The 24480-nt window shown below is 38.5% G+C and overlaps 1 protein-coding gene across 1 annotated transcript in view; it reads left to right on the top strand.

Moving 5' to 3' along the window:
* LOC126473197 (nucleolar GTP-binding protein 1) overlaps window positions 1-23639 on the top strand; it is a 59325-nt gene extending 35686 nt beyond the window's left edge. Inside the window, exons 5-13 of the mRNA XM_050100094.1 lie at window positions 1359-1512; window positions 3518-3760; window positions 4845-4886; window positions 4979-5134; window positions 10454-10583; window positions 10890-11089; window positions 16651-16929; window positions 23126-23260; window positions 23420-23639. Coding sequence (XP_049956051.1) covers window positions 1359-1512; window positions 3518-3760; window positions 4845-4886; window positions 4979-5134; window positions 10454-10583; window positions 10890-11089; window positions 16651-16929; window positions 23126-23260; window positions 23420-23575 — 1495 coding nt within the window. The 3' untranslated portion in view covers window positions 23576-23639. The remainder of the gene's footprint in view (window positions 1-1358; window positions 1513-3517; window positions 3761-4844; window positions 4887-4978; window positions 5135-10453; window positions 10584-10889; window positions 11090-16650; window positions 16930-23125; window positions 23261-23419) is intronic.
* The last annotated feature ends 841 nt before the right edge of the window (window positions 23640-24480 follow it).

The following is a 24480-nucleotide window of genomic DNA, read 5'->3' as shown; positions in this document are numbered from 1 at the left end:
TTATTGTGGTAAAATGGCTGCCATCCTTCTAATTTGACGTCAGAACTTTATAATACAGGTCGTTTTTAGACACAGCTCATACTCTTTAATAGAGGATTTTTTTTCCTTTCCATCAAGTTCTTGTACCTACTATAAATCAGACCATCTTCAGTCATAGAGAATTTATAAGTTAAACATTCCAATGTCATTTATTTATTAATTATTTATTATTTATTAATTATTTGTTAATTTGATATCATATAAAGAATCACTTCATATAGGTTGGGAACAGGAACTGAAAGTGCAAAATGCTATTGATATGAATTGAAGGGTCGATTGTACATGTTTCTAAGACATCAGTCATTAACTTTTAGCAATAAAACCACTCACATTTAGTGTTTTCAGTGCACTTGTAAACACAGTTTCACTCTCCAGTATGTTAGTAAAAGGGATATGTGAAGTACACTTCATCACTACTGGGCCAGGTAGTGCAGAATTAGTTCTTTATTCGAAATTGTGTAGATTCTTACTAATCTGGTGATTCCTTGCACATATTGGTGCTGTATTAGCAGAAGTACCAGATTTTTTAATGTTTCTTAAATGTAGTGTAGACACATAGGGATTATACGTTATTAAATCCAAAGATATTCATTTTCATGTAAAATTTAGTCCTTGAGTGTGCACATATACTGTAGTATCATTCATTATGAAAAATGTCCCGAATTTTTAGTTGTCACAATGATGAAATGTGATGGTATTATGCTTTATCACATAATGGTTTTACAAGCATTACATTGGTATTGTATGTTTCTGAGTGTTGGATAATGTGCTTAAGATGTCTGCAGCTTCAGCACCAGCAATGTGAGATATCTTCATGTTCTATCCTCCTGTGTTCTCTTCCTCATAACTTTCCTTTAAGATTTTGATTATCTCTTCGTCTGTTAAATTTTGTCATAAATAGTTGCTCGTCCAACATTGTACTCAACAGCAATGTCTTTCTGCGAAGAATCTCAGTTCTACTTATCTCTAATTGAGTTTCTGCTTGAGGTGTAGTGTAATGTGTTTTCTTTCAGAAGCCATGGTTCTGAAAGGTTCAAACTTGTATAGCATTGTTTAACAGTGTAACTAAAAACATTGCTGTGCACAAGAGTTCATTTTTGTCTGCTTCTTTTCCGCTTCAGCGAATGGAGGCTTGATGTGGGCCGGGTTACTGAGAAGTCGGACTACCAATGAGTGGATTGGCGAGAGTTTGCTATATAAGACTTTCCACTTTATTGTAAAGATTATATTGTTACTTGGTTATAGTTCTTTTCTGTTTGTGGGATATTGATGTGTTACATCTGTTTTACATGTAATTCAACTTATATTTCTTCTTTTAGTATGGCAACCATTATGAAACGACAAGGTCCAAACCTGCAATATTTGGAACAAGTGAGACAACACTTGGCAAGGTTACCTTCTATTGATCCGTTTACAAGAACAATCATAATTTGTGGTTTTCCAAACGTTGGAAAATCCAGCTTTATTAACAAGGTAAGTGTATTTTGCAAACAAAAAGCATATGTATTTTTAAAAAATAGAAGTCATAATTTTGAAAGATCCTTGTTGCATGATGATAATATCAAACGAACAATTTCCAGTCTGCATTGTGTCAGTAACTATGTGTTTACTCTGTTGTTCTGTGTTTCATTGTTATTGCTTGCTTGCTTGCTTACTTTCAAGATCCAGGAGTGTCTCCAATTTTTGTCCACATTTATTTTATTAAATAGATGTTTTTTTTAATGTAAAAAAGCTTTTATGGCCTAGATCATAATTTTAATTGTACAGTCAAAGCAAGATGACTAGCTTTGTCTACTGTCTACGACCTTCTTTAGATTGCTCAAATCATAAAAAGAATTGGAATATTCATTGAAGAACCCACATTCATGCAATGATGTGCATTTTTATTATGAGCCAACAACACCAAGAAAGTATGTAGTTACAAGCTTTATCGCAAAAGAGGTTGTAAACCATAATGTTGCAAGTTGCAGGCAATAAAGAGGGATAATGGCCAATTGTGTTAGTAAAAATTGCACCAAATGCACATTATTTGCAAATCTTCATTTCTTTGTGACCAAATGTTCATATCAAGAATTTCATTTCACAGGCTGTTAGTCTTTTCCAATCTCTTGCCCTAATTGCCCAGGCTTCACTGCCATAGCACAGCACCGGTCTTGCTAAGGTTTTATAAAGTCGTATTCTGGCGTGTGCTGAAATAGCGAAGGTTTTGTTACATTATTAACAACGCCCTTTGGTTTTGTATACCTGGTGGGTTTTTCAGCTAGGTTTGTTTCTTACAGGAAGGCTAGTTCATAGACTAAATATATGAATGTGACCACTCTTTCTAGAATTCTATCTTTCAAACATAGTAATCTGTAATGGGTATTTTCCGCAGAAGGCCATAGGTTTTTTTTTGTATTGGTGTTCAAGCTGTTTCCCTCAGATATAACCTGTCAGTTGTATACAGAGTGCTGCAAGCCACCCCTGGAGATGCTACAAAAGCTAAATCATATGCAAAAAGTAAACCAATTAGCTTTATGTTTCTGTTGACTTGAATGAAGCTGCTGGCATTGTCTCAACTCTTGGATCATTTTAAACAACAATGCCGAAAGGCCATATCCCTGTTGCTACTACTGCATGTATTTTGCCCCATTGTGATAATCTGTCCTCTTCCTTGACACTGATTAAATTCATTCTACAAATCGTGCATGTATTATTGATAAGATGGTGGGGAACATGATCATCTGCCAGAATATGTAACAGTTTGTTTTTATTAACTTTATCAAAAGCTTTTTTGAAGTTAACAAAGGGAATTTGTGTTTCTAGATTTTTTCTATTAGCAAATTTAGTGGAAAAACGGCCATCACAGCATGATCTTCCTTTAGACATTTTGCTCCGCACCTATGTTGGGTTCGTAGTGTCTGTACAATTTGTTTTTGACGTTGTTGGCAAAAATTTTATGTGCTAGATTCAATAAACTTATTCCACTGTATCTATCATAATTGTTCACGTCTCCTTTATGAAGATAGGAATAACAGTTCATTTAGTCTAGTTCTCAGCTATATCATCTCCTGACCACATCATATTTAAGTAATTAATGAATCTGTCTATAAATGACTTGCTTGCATCTTTAAACAGCTCTAGATTGTTTGAATTTTCTTTTTTATTTTGCTTAATACTTCTCTAAGTTCACATACATGTGACATACTCTAAGAGCTTCTCTCTCAGTAGTTTATGGAAAATGTATCTTAACATCCTATGCAAACCATCTGCAGCCAGGTAACAAAACGAGAAACAATCTTTTCAATCCTGAAGAGGAGACTATTTGAAAATCCTGTACTATGTGATGATGTGGTAATGATGTATTAATTGAATGTGTCTGAATTGAAGTGTTGACAGTTCCACTTAATTTGGAAAAAATGGTACTCATTAAATAGCACCTGTAGTGAAATTGACCATGTATTGTTTGAAATACTATGAACTTAAATGTTTTTAACAGATTACAAGAGCCGATGTGGAGGTTCAGCCGTATGCTTTCACAACTAAATCACTGTATGTTGGTCACACTGACTACAAGTATCTGAGGTGGCAAGTTATTGATACTCCTGGAATTCTGGATCATCCTCTTGAAGAACGTAATGTTATAGAAATGCAGGCGGTTACTGCACTTGCCCACCTCCGTGCAGCTGTGCTTTACATTATGGATTTGTCTGAGCAGTGTGGACACACTGTAGAAGAGCAAGTATGTACACAACTCTCACTACATTTAGAGTGGCATGCATGTGTGCATCTCTCTCTCTCTCTCTCTCTCTCTCTCTCTCTCTCTCTCTCTCTTTCTCTTTCTCTTTCTGTTTCTCTCTTTGTAGTTCTAATGCTGTTATATGCAATGAACAGAATAATTATTCTGATGTCATTAGCCTTTAAAGAGCTGGGGTCTTAAGTGAGATAGCTGTTTGGGTAAGACATATTGATTTCCATGCTAATCCGTCTCCAATTTGAGCTAATGTTTGGTCTCTGCTCTAGGGACCATGCATTGAACAAGATGGTGCAATGGTTAGCACACACTACTTGTTTGGGAGGCAGAGTATGCAAACCGCAATCCATTGATCCCGATTTAGGTTTTCATAAATTGGTTAGGGTGAGTGGTTACTTTGAAAAGGACATAGCCAATTTCCTTCCCCATCCTTATCACGTCTGGATTGAGTTCTGTCCTCAGTGACCTGCTGACAGAGGAGACAAAGAACTGGAAACAATTTTCCTATGACATATAGGAAAAGAAGGGCAGTTACATAGGGCATAAAAAATCTCACTGTTGGAGAGCATCTAAAATTGCAGAAAGCCCTTCAAACATACTGTCTGAACTTGATTCCAGCCTAAAAGCCTGTGATGTTTTCTGTACACCCACTGAAGGGTAGTTGGATTATATTAGCTGAATCTGAAGCAGGAAAGTTTCAAGAAGAAACTGCACATCACAATGAAGTGTAGGCTGTGAAAGATATGTAGCACCAAGAAAATGAGAAAACATTGACTTACAGTTTGATCATCAGCATTATGGTTATATGGTGACTGAAATGTGACCCAGCTCTTCAGTGCATCCTTGGAATTACTAATGCAAGTTGTGGAACATACAAAAGTAAAGTATTATGTTTTTAAAGTGTGATGTTTGAGAAAATGTTTGTAGTATTGGAGGAATTAAAATGAATTTTTGCATATTTTTGTGTCCATGGAAATTCATCCAATGACATTATCCAACATGCAAATAATTGAGATCTTTGTTTTTTTTTTTTTTTTTTTTTTTTTTTTTTTTTTTTTTTTTTTTTTTCCAGGTTAAACTCTTCGAAAGTATTAAACCGCTGTTCGCCAACAAGGTAAGAAAATGTCTGTTTTTGTTGTGACATGACCATTTCAGTGTTGAGATAGGTGGTTTTACTTCCTGATCCATGTTTTGCTCACATTTCAGCCACTGATGGTAGTCCTGAATAAAGCAGATGTTGTTAGATTAGAAGAACTTCCTCCAGAGAAACAAGCACTCTTGAAGCCATTGGAAGATGAAAATGTACCAATAAAGCAAATGAGCACAATGACAGATGAAGGTGTGATAGAAGTTAAAACAGAGGTATTATTTTCCATAAGTTATAGGTGGCTCTATTTTGTTATTGCATTTCTAGCACGTGCTTATTTAACTTTATTGTGAAAGTTTAAGGAAAGTTATTTTTCGTTTATGATGATTGTGATGTTGGTTGTGTTTGTGTACTATAGCATGGGGGTTTATTTCTGTTCTCTCTCTCTCTCTCCGTGTGTGTGTGTGTGTGTGTGTGTGTGTGTGTGTGTGTGTGTGTGCGTGCGTGCCCTGCCACTCTAGTGCCTTTTTATTGAATGTGACACAGACAGTCTTCTTTATATGCACAGCTCTAAGCTTAAATTATTAAATGTATAACAGTCAGGCAGAACTTGTTCATTCACAGTAACCCACAATCTAGTAATCTTCCGACATCCTGAAATACAGATTGTCAAGCATGCCTGTGCAGAGTGGAAAGTTCCACAGGTCGCACCAATATTCACGAAAGGTAGTAGGAGTAATCCACAAAATTACAGGCCCAAATTGTTAACCTCGATATGCAGCAGGATTTTGGAACATATATTGTGTTAGAACATTATGAATTACCTCAAAGATAATGGTCTATTGACACACAGTCAACAAGGGTTTAGAAAACATCTTTCCTGTGAAACACAACTAGCTCTTTATTCACATGAAGTGTTGAGTTCTATTGACAAGGGATTTCAGATCGATTCCGTATTTCTGGATTTCCAGAAGGCTTTTGACACTGTGCCACACAAGCGGCTCTTAGTGAAATTGCGTGCTTATGGAATATCGCCTCAGTTATGTGACTGGATTTGTGATTTCCTGACAGAGGTCACAGTTTGTAGTAATTGACGGAAAGTCATTGAGTAAAACAGAAGTGATATCTGGCATTCCCCAAGGTAGTGTTATAAGCTCTTTGCTGTTCCTTATCTGTATAAACAATTTGGGAGACAATCTGAGCAGCCGTCTTCGGTTGTTTGCAGATGACGCTGTCATTTATCGACTAATAAAGTCATCAGAAGATCAAAACAAACTGCAAAACGATTTAGAAAAGATATCTGAATGATGTGAAAAGTGGCAGTTAACCGTGAATAACGAAAAGTGTGAGGTCATCCACATGAGTGCTAAAAGGAACTCAGTAAACTTTGGTTACACAATATATCAGTCTAATCTAAAAGCTGCAAATTCAACTAAATACCTAGGTATTACAATTACGAGCAACTTAAATTGGAAGGAACACACAGAAAACATTGTGGCGAAGGCTATCCAAAGACTGCGTTTTATTGGCAGGACACTTAGAAAATGTAACAGGCCCTACTAAGGAGACTGCCTACACTACACTTGTCCACCCTCTTTTACAGTACTGTGGGATCCTTAACAGATAGGACTGACGGAGTACATCACAAAGTTCAAAGAAAGGAAACATGTTTTGTTTTATTGTGAAATATGGGAGTGTGTCACAGAAATGATACAGGATTTGGGCTGGACATCATTAAAAGAAAGGCTTTTTTTGTTGCGATGGAATCTTCTCACAAAATTCAATCACCAACTTTTTCCTCCAAATGCGAAAATATTTTGTTAACACCAACCTACATAGGGAGGAACGATCACCATGATAAAATAACAGACATCAGAGCTCTTACTGTGTTCATTCTTTCCGTGGACTGTACGAGAATAATAGAGAATTGTGAAGGTTGTTCAATGAACCCTCTGCCAGGCACTTACATGTGATTTGCAGAGTATCAATGTTGATGTGGATGTAGAAACAGAACTGCCGGACACACGGGGGTAGACTCACACTATCCTTTAAGAGTCTAATTATGATTAGTTACAATGTGCACAGAGGTGTTCAACCGATTATTTACCCTACATTGAATGGAAGGAAGCCCTAATAATTGGTCAAATGGAAAGTACCCAATGCTGCACACTTCATTTATTTGTGAAGTATTGCTTTCACTATGTTTTAAGTATTTCTCTTGTCAGAGGTGACTTTCTGAACCCATCTCCAATTAGTTTCATGTACTCTAACTATGCTGCATGGCGAAAGAAAATAAAGCATCCAGAAACAGATGACGAAATGTAATGAAACTTCACAAGTTGAGAGGGTATGTGATGTTATTTCAGTGATAATGGTGGTGAGTCAAAAGTACAAAGAACTTGGCAGTATGAGCCCACTTATCAGAATGATGTTGCACCCCTTGTGGCATAGATGCATGCACTGTTTCGGTTAGGAAGGGTGTCATAAAGCCATTGTTCCTCTCCTGTAGCAAGCTGGTGCACAACTATTGTAACTTACCCTTGATACACTGAATACTGGCTGTTCTCCTGTGTTTTCTCATGGACAGAGCTGGCAAACTTGCTGGATATAAGAGTGCCTCAGCGTCATACAGGCAGTTCAGACACATGCTGTGTATGAGCGATCATTGTTGTGACGAGAAATGGCACCACGATAATGTGACAGAGGTGACACATGAGGTTGCAGGATATCCTTGATGTACTGTTATGCTGTTAGTTTCCTCAGTCACCATCACCTATGGCCTGAAGTCAACTCCATGGCTTCACACACACCATGACTTCAGGAGTAACACCACTGTGCCTCTCCAAAACATTGGAAGAAAGGGATCTCTCACCAGGTCCACCATACGCGACGAAGATGGACATCCAGGCAGTGCACAACTGCAATTCATCGCTGAACACAATAGGACTCAGTTCATCAACATTCCTTGCTTTCTGTTCATGGCACCACTCCAAACACAGATATTTGCGTTGTGGTGTTAACTGCAGTCTGTGCCTGGAATGGTAATTCCCGAGTCCAGTTGCTGCTGGTCTCCAACCAATGGTGTGGAATGTTGCGGGGAGTTCGTTACTTGTTCTTGAATGGCAGAAGCAGAGGGGTTACAGTGTGATTGGTTCACAATGTGGTTGAGCCTCCTTTACAGTAGTCAGACATGGTCAACTGAATCCTTGATGACAAGTATACCTGCCCTCAAGCTATCATGCAGACCATCAGGTCGCCATTACATCTGAATTCAGCAGAAATTTGCTTCATGGTTTCACCAGCCAGCTGAATCCAGACCTGCAACAAGGCCCTTTGAAACTCTGTCAGGTGCCGATAGCTCTGCCTCAGATGAGTCTGTGGCATTTCAAAGTCCTTCACAGTAACCATTCAACATCTAACACTGTCTACGCCCCTTATGTTCTCTACCATACTTAGTAACAACATTAAACAATGGAAAATCCAGGATGGAATGTAACAATACCAGAGAAGAAAAGTTGCTACTCACCACATAGCGGAGATGCTGAGTCGTGATAAAACTGTGCTGCACTCTATTTAGGCATGACAGCCAACAAGCTGTCTGTTCACATGAACCGACAAACTGTTACATCTGACCATGTCTTCTTGGTGCTTAACTTTTTTTCTTCGTCAGGAGGGGTATTTGATGTCTTTTGCCATATGGAGGAGCATTCTCAGGTTTCCAACACTAACAATTTTATATATATTATTCCCCATATGGTTAGGTGTGTGGAAGGCAGGTGTGCATGCTTGCGTTCATGCACCTATCACCTATCTTTGCTACTGTTTGGTAAAAAAACTTCTTGTGCCACCAACAGATGAATACCATTTTCCAACTAAGTACCTCTCAGGCAAGTGAGTAGCATAGAACTGAGGTGGTGGGTTTGTAGTAGGAAGCAGCTGCACTGAAAATTTGAAGTGCAACAGTCCTGGATCAGATTTCTGTTGTTTCCCTAAAAGCACCTGAAATGAAGATGCCCAAGGACAACACTATTGCTTTTCTAGAAAGCTGAACTGCTGTAAAGTTCTTAGATTTCTAGCTGAGTAAGCCTTTAAAAGGTGTGACATTTCAGTGAATATCATTTCACCTGGTAAAATTTTGAGATGCTGTCTGTGTAACCATTATACAGACAGTGCCGGGGAGTTGTCTGTCGCTTTCTCAGTGCCACAGAACAAGCTTATGTAGTGATTTGAGGAGTTGCTCTTGAAGCCTGGCATGTTTAGAATGTCTGCACGTGCATGCAGTGTATTGTGGTCAGTAATTGGGCCCCAAGCAGAGCTTAGCTGGTAGCATCCATAAATAAGAGGCATTCACTGGTCCTCATATCAGTATTTGTTGGAAGATGAAGAGTGACACCAAAATTTAGTATTCGTTAGATCGTTTGGCTAACATTGCATTTGCACTCATATTGTTTGAAAATTTCTCTATTGTTATAGCTGTTGTATTTCTAAAATTTTTTAAAATTTAATTCATTTTTTTATTCTGTAAAGTGAATTCCATGTGCAAAATTGTATCTTAACATCAATTCAGAGAGCTACTCATAGTATGTAAAATTATTTCAAAAAAATGATTTACCGTGTGCATTTCTCATGTTTCATTTTGCAGAATTAGAGCAGTTACTAGATTTTAGCATGGCTAACTCAATTGTATTACATCAGCATGGTCTCTCATTGAGAGAATGTGACTGTAATGCTTACTCAGTTATCAATATGTGGTAGAAGTGGAGTACTTTGCGAATTACATTTTGATACTTTCATTTAATACTATATAATGCAATCTGTTTGCTATGGAAACTGGTCCAAAAGGTCTTTTTTTATGAGAGTGCCAGGTTAGGTTGGGTTAGGTTAGGTTAGATCCCTCACCAAATTTCCTGTACAAAGACAGGAAGCAGTAATTGTTGCACAAAACATAGGCATTACATCCTACTAGTGCCAGGGGCAATGCTAAATTGGAAATAAGATAACCTTCTTATTTTGTGACTTCCTAATCTGTGAGGTCAATTAAGCTTTTTTCAGAATTTTTGACATCCTCAACACAGCACATACTATGAGAATGAATTAAGATTGAGGTATCAAGTCCATGTTCAGTACAGCAAAAATTTAACTTACTAGTGTATAAAATATCATTTGAAATAAAAATACTCACCCAGTTTCTTGCATGCTCTCTAATAAAGGTTGATTTAATTTACCACAAAGTCTCCAAAGTGCACTGTGATTGAGAAAATAACAAATTGATCATTGCAGTTATATGGAAATTTTCAACATTGTAAAAAGTAGAGAAGGCACAAAAGAATTATTTCTGTGAGGCATTAGTGCTAGGTGGTGGTGGTGGTGGTGGTGGTGGTGGTGGTCGGTTTAGGACACTCATCTGTTTGGTGATTCATCTCAAGTTTATATGGGAAATCATAAGTCATTCAGTAAGACCTGCCTTGAAAACTTACTGTTATTGCCAGAATAATTGAGTCCCATGTCCTTGAATATAATATGGTAATCACTTTTTTCTTTGAGTGTAAAAAAACAAGTTTTCTAAAAAAAAAAAAAAATTCATTCTGTTCTAGGCCTGTGAGAAGCTTCTTTCATATAGGCTTGAAATGAAGGTCCGTACGAAGAAGGTAGATGGCATTCTCAACAGGATACATGTTGCCATGCCATCACAGAGAGATTCAAATAGAGTGCCTTTTATACCAGGTGATGTCCATTGCTTTATTGCAATTTGCATTTGTAGATAGTTTAATTTATGTAGAAAGATTTGTGACAGCATAGAGTAATGATATGGTTAATGAAATGTTCTGTACCAAAACATACTCTGCTGCAGATTGAAAATTTCATTCTAATGAAATGTTGTTTGCGTCATACATGCTTACAAATTCTTGGACCAATATTGGCCATGAAGATAGCAAAACTTGGCCTCCAAAGACTGCTGATTATTATAACCTCTACTTGTTTGCCATTAATCGACTGTTTAAGTTGCAATATAATTTTTCGTATTTTCAGAAAATGTGTTAAAGCGACGACAAGAGAATGCTTCTCGTAAACGAAAACTTGAGAGAGAAATTGAAGAAGAGGAAGGTGATGATTATGTATTGGATCTGAAGAAGAATTATGACCTTCCTGAAGAATACAAGTATGATATTATTCCTGAAATCTGGGAAGGGCATAATATTGCTGACTATATTGATCCTGAAATATTTAAGGTACTTGATTTTTCATTAATATGTAAATACAGATGCGAAGAATGTTATGAATATTAGGTTTACGGTTAAGATTGGACCTACGGTGTGGTGAAAGTGTGTGTGTGTGTGTGTGTGTGTGTGTGTGTGTGTGTGTGTGTGTGTGTGTGGGGTAGGTAAGATGATTTGCTGTAATAACATTACCTTGTGAAACACCATCAGTCATGTCATTTTGCTGATACTGTCATACACAGTTTGTGCTGCATTTTGGGATTAGCATTGTCTTTTGTGTTAATGTTCATGTGATGGTGTGTTTTTTGCGAATGTAGTAATACGTCATCAATCTTGAAAAGTGGTTTTTGCTGCAATGTGTGTATGTTGAGGCAAAAAGCCATATATTTATTTATTTCTTTTTTTCTGTGGTCATCCTTGCAATTGATGGTCCACGGGATTTCGGCCTTTCGCTTATGTAATAAAATGAAACATTTGCAGCCATTGTTTTGATGTTATTTTATTATACTGCAACCAGTTTTGGTGGCTCAATATAACATCTTCAGGCCTTAACTGATGCTGTAGGGTTGGATTCAGATCGTACACATGATCCCATCAGCAGCCAACATCTATAACTGGCTTCTGCAGGATACTGTTAAAGTGGTGTTGTGTCTGCAGCCATAAACTTCTCTAACTTGAGCTCATAGTTGATGCTTGCAGATACATCATCACTGTTACAGTATTGTTTGGAAGCCAGTTCACAAATATTGCCTACTGATGGGATCATGGAAATACGGAAGCGTCCGATCCCGCCCATCTGCTTTGACCCATGACTTCACAAATATGGCGGAAACAAAAACAAACACACACACTTTCCACAAGAAGCCTAATGACAAGCGCGGGAAATGGGGTGTTTTGGGTGGGGGCAAACTAAATATAAACAAATTTAGACGCCTTGCGTAGCTACAACGTGTAAGTGAAGACAGCCATGCATGAATACCCACCCACCTCTGCAGGGGTCGTAACCCCTGCAACCCATACAAGATACAGATGCTTCAGTAGCTGATTAGTGCTTTTTTTTTTTTTAAAAATCTCACAGGATAGAACGAACAGATCAGAAAGATAAATATAATAAACTAAAACAGAAATTGGAGGAAACAGATAATTAAAATAAGTAATAAGTATTTTTAAATTAAAAAAAAAAAAACTCACGAGATAGAACGAACAGATCAGAAAAGTAAATAAAATAAGATAAAACAGAACTGGAGACAGCCACACTCAAACCAAACTCCGCACCATCATGACGTCACACACGACAACACCCTTACGTCACGGGTCAAAGCAGACGACCCGGGATCATATATTCAATGTAAAAGCCTGAAGAAGGTGTAGTGAGTCACCACCGAAACTGGTTACAATATAATAAAATGACAACAAAATGATGGATGCAGGTTGTTTCATTTTAGCTGCAGTATTAAGGAGCATTTTAAAGAGGAAAACATGTATAATCAAGAATGAGATTTTCACTCTGCAGCGGAGTGTGTGCTGATATGAAACTTTCTGTTATAGGTGGTAGAAACGACAGATGGTTTGCAACACAGGTATTTTAGGTCATTGTGTAGAGGGGAGACGTGAGAGAGGAAATGGTGACATAATCCACAATCGGTGTTGCCAAAACAACATGCAACATGTAGTTTCACCACGCTCTTAAGATATAACTATTGCTAGGTTGCAGCAGTAATGGAGAAACAAGACAGCCGGTGCGAAGTACTCTGGACCGAGCCAATACGTGACAAAGGGGCCCAGCTTTTCTTGTGTCACTTATAACTCAGTCTCATCATTTCGCATGTATTTCCGATGTACTGTATTCAGCAACAATATCAATCATCAGCCTTTTAAATTCAGACACCAATTCTCAAAGAATATACTCGGTCATAATTGAGTAAACATTGCTCATTTCTGGCTAGTGAACTCTTATTGGCTGGCGACTCGTCAAGTCAATCAATAGCCAGTGCAACCATCACACCACACTAACACATGTAAAATGACCTCACCTACTGGATGTATAGAGAGGGGGAGTGGCCCTTCAATGACCAGAGTGCTGGTAGGGATGGAAGCATTTTATGAAGTACTGAAAATATACTTTCTGTGCAGATGATGTGCTATGACAGAGATTTCACATGGAAATAGAGCAATGGTTTTGCAACAGCACATTGTAAAGACTTCCTTGTTCAAATATGACACAATACAGTTCCAACAACTACATACACTACTCACATATGTGCTTTGCACCACACACTGTGGATCATAAAGATTGGCAGTAGTGATACAGGGCATGAAGCGAAACTGTAGCATCTGAGTTTTCCTTCAAATTTCCATTCTAAACAGTGTACAGAAATTCACTAAGCTGACTTCTAAGAAGTTGGTAATGTCAATTTTGTACGTTTCTCTCATCAAGCCTAAAATAACACTTTAACAGTGGTGAACATATGAGGTGTTGCTTCTAAGAAAAGCATTAAAAAATAACTGTAATGGTGACAAAATTTGTCATTAAGCAGATGTCCACATATATACTTATGAAACTTCCTGGCAGATTAAAACTGTGTGCCCGACCGAGACTCGAACTCGGGACCTTTGCCTTTCGCGGGCAAGTGCTCTACCAACTGAGCTACCGAAGCACGACTCACGCCCGGTACTCACAGCTTTACTTCTGCCTTTCGCGAAAGGCAAAGGTCCCGAGTTCGAGTCTCGGTCGGGCACACAGTTTTAATCTGCCAGGAAGTTTCATATCAGCGCACACTCCGCTGCAGAGTGAAAATCTCATTCTATATACTTATGGTTTAACCACTTAGCTACTGTGATGTTTTTGGTTTCATTCAACTTGTTCATCTATTTCTGCTTTTTTTCCTGGGTGAGTACAAAAGATGATCTCTCAAAAACATACATTTTGAATGTATAATTTGTGGTCATATCATGTTGGAAAATAGCTCAATTACATTGTACTAGATACCGATTTCAACTTTTTATGAGTTTTTACTTGCTGTCACACATCTGTGACGTTTTAAAAATGATAAAATCCATTACCACAACTTATTCTATAAACATTGTATTGCACATTTAATTTCCTTCACTTTGAATAAAATCTAAGTTTTGGAGAGCATCGCAATCTTTAATCAAATGTGCCAAGTACGTGTGTTTTTACTCTTATTTGGGGGGGGTTAACATTTTCCTCGATTCTGCATTTTCATCAATCTTGCATTTTTAAGTCTGGACCACACGAAAAAATAAAAAATGGATTTCACTGTATTATGAAAAGGATAGAGTGTTACTCACCATATATTCTCAGAAAGCACAACATAAAATGTGTGTTCTGTCTATCTAGAAAGCTTAGAGTACTACTGGGGAATGTGAAGGATGACCTGCGACTACGAAAACCATGAATTAATCACATACCTTGCCAATGTGGCATGTCATACATCGGCCAAACAACCAGGATAGTAGACACCAGATGCAGAGAACATCAGAGAACACCGGACTAAGACAGGCAACTAAATCAGCCATTGCCAGGGATTGTCTGATACTCAATCATTCCATGAATTATGATGAAACAAGGGTTCAGGCACTGACCCCCCTATACAGGGAGAGTATTAAAAGTGAGTCAGTAGAGATAAAACTGATGGAAAACCTCAAGAACTGTGACACTGGATATCATCTCAGTAGATGCTGGGATTCTGCACTGAAATCGCTGAAAACAGAACAGGGCAGCAGGAGCACTTCACAAAAACAAGAACTGATAGTGTGGACATAGGAAACAACAGCAGGTAGAGCAACAGGCGCACTGGACATGGGAACAACACCAGACAGAGCAACAGGTGCACCGAACCAAAGGTGGAACGCCTCAGATCGCTTCCATTGGATGCAAACAGCAGAGGGAACACCTACAACTGCACCAATGCCAGCACACTGGCAGGCGCACCAGAGCAAAGATGGAATGCCTAAGAGTGTGTCCAGTGGGCATTGACTACAGAGGAAATGCCTGGAACCAACTATGGAGGGGGAAGACTGCAGGTATAAATACTGGACCCGTTCCACTTGAGGACCTTGTCTATCACCATATGAGTGCGTATTAATGGTTAATCATAACCAGATGCACGCAAACATCACAGTACCCACATACTGCGATACCTCACTCAGTGAAAACTAACCAATATACAGAATGGCAGTAAATCTTTTGTATTGGCCATCATGATGGTGTGGGTGTGGAGGGGCTCTACCCTTAATTAAATTACTTGAGTAGTAGTCTCAGGTAGCAACTGATGATGACAATGAGTTATGTTATCGAAACACTGTGCAAGAAAAATGCTGATGCATGGCAGAATACCCGACACTTCAAATATGTCATAAAGAGTCATATCACATGTTGGCTATAACATTTGGACAATACTGTATCCTTCGTCACAGATACATAGAAACATTTTTACTCCACATAACCAGAACACAAGGGCAAAAGTTGACCGTCTAAGTAAAAAGTTTTGGCAGATGTCTGTACATAAATCACTCTGGATCTTGTGTGAATTTTGTTCGCAGATTCATTGGAATGGAAAGGTTTATATGAGACTGAATACTAAAAGTACTAAGGAAATAACTGAACAGTTCGACATCCATTCTAACTTTGGTGGAACAACTATGACAATATTTTAAATGCTAATGTGAAAAATAAAATATCGATTTATGATTTCAGTTACAGTTTCATGCTTGTTGTATAAACATTGGTATTTGAAAGCTGTATTGTATACAATTGAAAGTGGGTATCAATTATTAGGGTTTATAGTAAAATTAATTATCTGTAAAGATAGCCAGATAATGATTATTATTGTGAAAGCTGAAGGAGAAAGGATAATGTTCATAATATATAAAAAGTTGTAGGTTTTTATTTATTTATCTTTTAAATTTAGTTCAGTATAAACAAATTCTCTCGCCATGGTTCTTAGAATGTATAGTTTTTCCACCTTCTTCAGATCTATTTGTATGTGGAGAGCAGATGAAAAGCTAGTACATGGAGAAAATGAGAATGTGAATTTATGCAATGGGAAAATACACCTGTTTCTTTGATAATGTGTTGTTCCACAGTGAAATGTTTGACCAGTAGAGATTTTGAACTGTGGAAACGATTACAAGAATACAAATTGAAAGACTGAAATAATATATTCACATAGTAAAAATTGAATTGGGTTGTCATGTATTGTGTATTTTGGAGGAGCCAGAAAAATGATTCATTTTGACTAATGTGCTTCAGTGGTGCTACATAACACCAACACAAAAGGGAAATATTCTTGTACTGAACACAGTGACTGTTCTGTAAATGAAATTTTTGCATTGTATTTTTCAATCTCAGGTCATACAAATTAGTGTGACCTGAGGCTCAGAAATATAATAAAGTAAATGTGCTGCGCTTTTGACTTACCCAAAATATTTTTCTCTGTTATTGCTGATTTTTAATGTGTAATACACATTTCTCATTTGTTTAGAATAACATTGCCTAGTTTGAAAATGAAGAGTCATTAGAAATATAGTTGAGTTTTAATTTCTTGCAGAAACTGGAAGAATTGGAGAAGGAAGAAGCTCTACGAGAAGAGGCTGGCATGTATGTGGTTCCAAAGATTGAGCTAGATGAAACTATGAGAGAGATCAAGGCACTAGCAAAACAGATTCGTGATAAGAAGGCCATCATGAAACAAGAGGCAGCAATTCTGAAGAACTCTACCAAGCCAGTAATGCCACGCACTACAGCTGCTCGAGCACGTGATCGTAGTGTTTCCCGTTTGAGAGCTGAAATGTCAGAATTAGGAGTTGACATGAGTGGCACAGAGGAGGTAAATACAAGGAATTTATTAGTTGCTATGATATTAAAAATATATCAGTACTAGTTTTAAAAGATAGCGGAGAGGTACTTTTTTTATTAAATGTGAGCATCAAGTATCTCATTCCTGTGGCTGTTTTTAATGTTGGCGCATTATTCATAACAGTATTTAAAAATCTTTTCCGAATCCTATGTTTTCAAACAGTGCTGTTCAGCTGTGCTTCTTTTACCATTTGCATAGATGAGGTCTAGCAGTGCTTAACATAATCTTCAGAAATTAAACACGTTGTCATATTTGCTCATTCTTTTCTATTTTCAGACCTGTATGTTATTCAGAATTTATTATTGAGTGCTGTATTACAAGCAAAAAAAGTGTTGCCGCAATGACACTGGTTGTTAGTAATATATCTGTTTCATTCAACCAAACAATTGAAAATCCATGAAAAGTATAGATTAAATCACAATGGAAAATCCAGGAGGGAATAATGACAATATTATGAAAAGGATAGATTGCTATAGAAGAGATGTTGAGTCACAGATAGGCTCAACAAAAAGACTGTCAAACAAGTTAGCTTTTGGCAGCCAGAGACTGCGGTCGAGCGTGCGTGCACTTGTCTCTCTCTCTCTCTCTCTCTCTCTCTCTCTCTCTCTCTCTCTCTCTCTCTCTCTCTCTCTCTCTCCCCTCTCTCTCCCCTCCCTCCCTCCCCCTCCCTCTCCCTCTCCCTCCCCCTCCCTCACCCTGTGTGTGTGTGTGTGTGTGTGTGTGTTTGATTCTGAATAAGGCCTTTTTGGTTGGAAGCTAACTTGTTTCACAGTCTTTTCATTGTGCCTGTCTGCAACTCAGCTTCTCAACTATATGATGAAAAGGATAGATTGCTACTCACCACACACAGCCACAACAAAAACACCGCTAAACAAGTAAGCTTTCCATAAAAAAACTTTCTTCTGAATTTAACACACACACACACACACACACACACACACACACACACACACACAAACAAACAAACTCAACAACTCGCCTGCTCATGGCCACTGTCTCTTGCTGTTGAGGCCGGGCTGGTCTGTCATGTGTAATGTATGTGGTTGAGCTGTGTTTTCGTGAGTGTATGTTTGTGTAGGCTGGCAATGGCAAGGAAAGCGTTTCTGAAGAAGAGAAATTTGTTAACATCCAGTATTGATTTAAGTGTCAGGAAGTCATTTCTGAAAGTATTCGTATGGAGTGTAGCCATGTATGGAAGTGAAACATGGACGATAAATAGTTTGGACAAGAAGAGAATAGAAGCTTTCGAAATGTGGTGCTACAGAAGAATGCTGAAGATTAGATGGGTAGATCACATAACTAATGAGGAAGTATTGAATAGGATTGGGGAGAAGAGAAGTTTGTGGCACAACTTGACCAGAAGAAGGGATCGGTTGGTAGGACATGTTCTGAGGCATCAAGGGATCACCAATTTAGTATTGGCGGGCAGCGTGGAGGGTAAAAATCGTAGAGGGAGACCAAGAGATGAATACGCTAAGCAGATTCAGAAGGATGTAGGTTGCAGTAGATACTGGGAGATGAAAAAGCTTGCACAGGATAGAGTAGCATGGAGAGCTGCATCAAACCAGTCTCAGGACTGAAGACCACAACAACAAACAACATGTTTGTGTATGTTGTCTAATTTGGAAGAAGGCTTTGTGGCCAAAAGCTTACTGGTTTAGCAGTTTTTTTGTTGTGCCTGTTTGCAACTCAACATCTCCACTATACAGGGTGTCCCAGCTATCTTGTCCACCCAGAATATCTCTGGAACAATAACAGCTATTGGAAAACGACTTTCACCGGTATCAATATAGGGCTGGGGCCCATGAATGTACATATTTGGAAACATTCTAAAACGAAAGCTTATGTGTTTTTTAACACAAACTTATGTTTTTTTTTTAAATGGACCTCCTATAGTTTTTCTTCAGCAATCCATAGCATGACAAAGCACATACGCAATGGCGTTGATTGCATCGCAGTATTCCCATTACATCCCGAGATATTGAGACGCGAAGTTGACGCTTGAAACACCCGACATGCGCTGCTAGTGCACGTCCTGAGGCTCAGGCGTGAACCCCATGCTGCCCGTAATTGCGGTGTGATTGACAAGTAAGTGTCCCTCTTGATAAGTATGGAGGTGTGATTACACATGTCAATCACATCGTGATTACGGGCAGTGTGGGGTTCACACCTGAGCCTCAGGACGTGCGCTAGCAGCGCTTGTTGGGTGTTTCAAGCGTCAACTTCGTGTCTCAATATCTCGGGATGTAATTGGAATATTGCGATGCAATCAATGCCATTGTGTATGTGCTTTGTCATGCTATCGATTGCTGAAGAAAAAATATAGGAGGTCCATTTAAAAAAAAACATAAGTTTGTGTTAAAAAACACACATGCTTTTGTTTTAGAATGTTTCCAAATATGTACATTCATGGGCCCCAGCCCCACATTGATACCGGTGAAAGTCGTTTTCCAATAGCTGTTATTGTTCCAGAGATATTTTGGGTGGACAAGATAGCTGGGACACCCTGTATAGTGAGTAACATTTTCATTATATTGTCATTTTACAGAACTGACTAAGGAAATGCGGTGGGAACTAAAGTGCAATAGAATAAAGTTCATACAAAGATAAATGTACTAAAACTACTGGTGAGAGAACAGTAATGAAAGAAGCACCAAGTTGGAGGTAAAGTAAAAGCAGCACTGGACACCAAGAGAGAGGGGAAGGTGTCTGTCGGCAGGAGGGGGGTGGGGGGTGGGGGGTTGTGTAAACAGTGTAACATACTGGGTTCTATCAGAAAAAATTTCTTCACATGTTTGCATGTTAAGTATGATATGTCGACTGTCAAATGACAGTGTGGTATACAGTAAGGCATCTTTGTGAATTCTACAGAGTCAGAAGCTCCTTCCTCACCTGCATTCTCATAATATTCTCTTGAGTAAATTTAGGCAATTGGAATTTAAGGTAGATTGTGCAGGCTCTGCTGCCACTACTGTGTGTCTTGTATTATGAATCTGAATAAGATGAGGAGCAGACAGACATACAGAGTTATCTTTCTCTCACACCATTTGTGAATGGAACAGGACATAAATTCTATATTGTCTGCTCCCCATCTTATTCAGATTCATAATACAAGACATACAGTAGTGGAAGCAGAGTTTCTGCGCAGTCTACCTTAAATACTAATTACCTAAATTTTGCTGACAGAGCCCAGTATGTTACACTATTTACACCCCCCTGCCCCTGCTGACACACACACCTTCCACTCTCATTTTGTGTCCAGTACTGCTTATCTCCAACTTGGTGCTTCTTTCCTAACTGCTCACATCAGTAGTTCTAATACATTTATCTTTGTATGAACTTTATTCTGTTGCACTTCTAACAGATCACCTTGCACTTCTGTTCTCACCCCTTTCCCTTACTCAATACTGTAATAATGCATAGACTGGTTCTCCAACTTGGATTATGTTTTGTTGCTAAAACTTTCCTCGGCTTCCAACTGAGGTAATAATGCCTTAGTGCAGGGTCTCCCAAATTCTGTACCACAGGAAGAGAATTAGTGCTCACAAAAACCTGTTAGCAACATGGTGTGTGTGTGTGTGTGTGTGTGTGTGTGTGTGTGTGTGTGTGTCACTGACCAATGACCGTACTGTTTGGTCCCCCACCCACCCACCGACATTTTGATGATACTGATTATTTGTTTAAAATTTTTTAGGTGTCTATGGTATTAGCTATGATTTAAAATTGAGTAATCACTGAATAAAACAACTTTACCCATTTTTTAAAAACTTTATTAACCTTTAAAATAAACAAGGTTTTCCATGGCAGTAACAGGATTCTGAAGGTGTTCCATCTTAGGAAAAGTTTGGGAACCCCTATCTTAGTGAACAACTTGGATTTATTTTGTACTCTAATCAACACTTAACTGTTTTAAAATCCTTTGTTGTGGCCATGTTTTTTTGTTGTATTTGATTTGCAAATTATCCATGTGACTATCTTATGTATAGTAAACTGTTTCCTGCATTTTAACTCATCTATAGATACGAAACTGAAAATGTGGCACCTATTTTTGGCAAAATTTGTATCTATTTTGGCAAAATTTGCCTTCATCTTGGATGTACAAATTTAAAAGATGTCACACTAAATGTCTGAAGACGAAGTATCAGTGCTCTAAAATTGATTGTTAAAAAAGGTGCGGATTTGGGAGCATTTTCAATGGAGTGTTTGTATTTGCAATAATTTCAGCAGCTTTTCCCAAAATGGTCTTCGTTTTCTTTTTTTGGGTGTACTTAAGCTTTCAATAAAACTTAACACTACAGATGGACCTGACAAGGCATGTAGTGTAGAAGTGGAACCAAAAATAATTTCATTCACAGATTAGGGGAAGAAATTTGGCACGGTCGAAATACATGGACAGGTTTTGTTTTCCTGTTGTTATAGTGCAGATTGCAGATGCTGTGCCTTGGCCATGAACGTAAGAAAAACTAGAGCTATGACCATCAGAGGGGGAGGATAACAGTTGTGGGGGGAGGGGAGGGGGGGGGGGGAATGAGCCCCACTTTCCTCTCACATTTTCACGCAATTTTGGTGCATAGATCCTGAGAAATCAGTACTCGGAACAACCACCTCTGGCCATAATAACGGCCTTGATATGCCTGGGCATTGAGTCAAATAGAGCTTGGATGGCGTGTACAGGTACAGCTGCCCATGCAGCTTCAACACGATACCACAGTTCATCAAGAGTAGTGACTGGCGTATTGTGACGAGCCAGTTGATCGGCCACCATTGACCAAACGTTTTCAATTGGTGCGAGATCTGGAGAATGTGCTGGACATGGCAGAAATTGAACATTTTCTGTATCCAGAAAGGCCCATACAGGACCTGTAACATGTGGTCGTGCATTATCCTGCTGAAATGTAGGGTTTTGCAGGGATCGAATGAAGGGTAGAGTCACGGGTCCTAACACATCTAAAATGTAACGTCCACTGTTCAATGTGCCGTCAATGCGAACAAGAGGTGACAGAGATGTGTAACCAATGGCACCCCGGGTGATACGCCAGTATGGCGATGAAGAATACACGCTTCCAATGTGCGTTCACCACGATGTCGCCAAACACAGATGCAACCATCATGATGCTGTAAACAGAACCTGGATTCATTTGAAAAAAATGACGTTTCGCCATTCGTGCACCCAGGCTCATCGTTGAGTACACCATTGCAGGCGCTCGTGTAGATGGTTGTTGTCTTGCAAACTTCCCCATCTGTTGAATCAGGGATCGAGACGTGGCTGCACGATCCGTTACAACCGTGCAGATAAGATGCCTGTCATCTCGACTGCTAGTGATACGAGGCCGTTGGGATCCAGCACGGCGCTCCGTATTACCCTCCTGAACCCACAGATTCCATATTCTGCTAACAGTCATTGGATCGCGACCAACGCGAGCAGCAATGTCGCAATACAATAAACCACAATCGCGATAGGCTACAATCCGACCTTTATCAAAGTCGGGAACGTGATGGTACGCATATCTCCTCCTTACACGAGGCATCACGACGACGTTTCACCAGGCAACGCCGGTCAACTCCTGTTTGTATATGAGAAATGGGTTGGAAACTTTCCTCATGTCAGCACGTTGTAGGTGTCGCCACCAGTGCCAGCCTTGTGTGAATGGTCTGAAAAGCTAATCATTTGCATATCACAGCACCTTCTTCCTGTTAGTTAAATTTTGCGTCTGTAGCACGTCATCTTCGTGATGTAGCAATTTTAATGGCTAGTAGTGTATTTAGCTACTGTTTGAACATACTTCTCATAATTACACTCTGTGCACAACTTCATCATTATCTGATTTTCAGCCACACATACTTCTTTCATTCTGTGAAACACTCTTTGTGTTGCCTTTCACTCAGAATCTCTCTCTGTGGTACCAGAAAAAAAAAATTCAGATTGTAGCTAAATTTTCATATATTCCGTGTTTGTCCTGATGTGAACTTAATTTTACCCATGACACTAAATGTAACTACAATTTACACAGGACCTTTCCAAAACACCAAAAATTAGTGAAGTGAATTTCTTATAACAGTCTTTATGAAGCATTGTTCACTTCTACTCATGAGTCGCTGGTGTCCTTAGCCATATTAACACATTGCTTGATTTATGTTTAAATTTTAATGACAAATTTAATTTCAGGCACACTTCACAAAGACACGTAGTCGGTCACGATCTACATCTCGTCCAGCGAAAAGAATGAGACTGAGCTCTGAAGGTTTATCTAGAAGCAGCTCTAGACCACCGAGGGATGAAATGGGAGTCAAGGATGTTGTTGTAAGTCCATAATCAAATTTCTCAGTGTTTCTAATTCTGTGATAAAATTCTATTGAAATGTCTATTTTGTTAACCGTGAACTCAATATCTCATTAATTTATAAGAGAATTAGTCATGCTGTGTTTGTGTGTTTGAAAAAAATGTCTGTTTAATTTTCAGATGAAGGAGAAACTGAAGAAGATTGCACACAAAGCTCTGAAGAAAAAGATAGACAAGAAAGGGCTGAAAGGAGAAGCAGACAGATTTATTGGAAATAAGATGCCAAAACATTTGTTTTCTGGAAAACGTGGAATTGGAAAAACAGATAGAAGATAGTAGGATTGTATTTCAGAATAATTTGCAGTGCTTCTGCAATAAAACTTGTTCTGTTTTGACTTAATTATTTCTCAATAAATTGCTGCTGATTAAAAAAATCCAACTTGGAAGACAGCAGTGGAGGCAGTATTACTACAGTGCACGTGTGCACATGCACGGAAGCGTGTGTGCGCACGCGCATACTTTCTTAACAAACATAGTTTATTTTTATGTGATTCATGCCAGTGTTTTCAGATTATCTTAATGTATATGTATCACCTTCAATAACTCAAATTGACCATCTTCTGAGTGAAACTATATACAGTTTCTAAAATGGGATATTTACTGTAACTTCCCTGTAACTTCCCTGACACAGTACTATTTCAGCAACGGTAAGCAGTACTCTTATCTCGAATGTTAACATTCATTTCTTGCCTCATGCCTCCTGCTTTCAAAACAAAACGAAAAAATTACAAGTTGAATGTCTCATTGACAATGAAGCCATTAGAAACCCAGCATTAACTTGTTTGAAATAGAATGGCAAAGGGAATCACCTGAAGAAATTTGTTGACTTCAAGCATGGAAAATCTAAATCAGGATGGCTGGATGCAGATTTGAACATATCTCATCTTCGACTACAAATCCAATGTCTTAACCAGTAGCAGTTCATTTCATGTCCTTTCTATTTTCATCTATAGCATTTTGAAGTTTTTTGGGCCCCAAAACTTTGTGTTTTAAGACCGTTTACTTTTCCATTGAACTAGAGCTTTTGTTTAAATGTCTGTCTAATAAGACATTAGCTTCAAAATTTCTTACTTTGTTGGAGGATTCTTCAGTAGTGTCAGAACTAAATATAACAACAAATTACTTTTAATTTGAATGTTGAGACGCAAAAGAGGACTGCCTAGGGTAGCTCCTTATGAACA

This window comes from Schistocerca serialis, chromosome 4 (assembly GCF_023864345.2).
Source record: "Schistocerca serialis cubense isolate TAMUIC-IGC-003099 chromosome 4, iqSchSeri2.2, whole genome shotgun sequence".
NCBI lineage: Eukaryota > Metazoa > Arthropoda > Insecta > Orthoptera > Acrididae > Schistocerca > Schistocerca serialis.
This window is presented reverse-complemented; position numbering and strand designations above follow the sequence as displayed.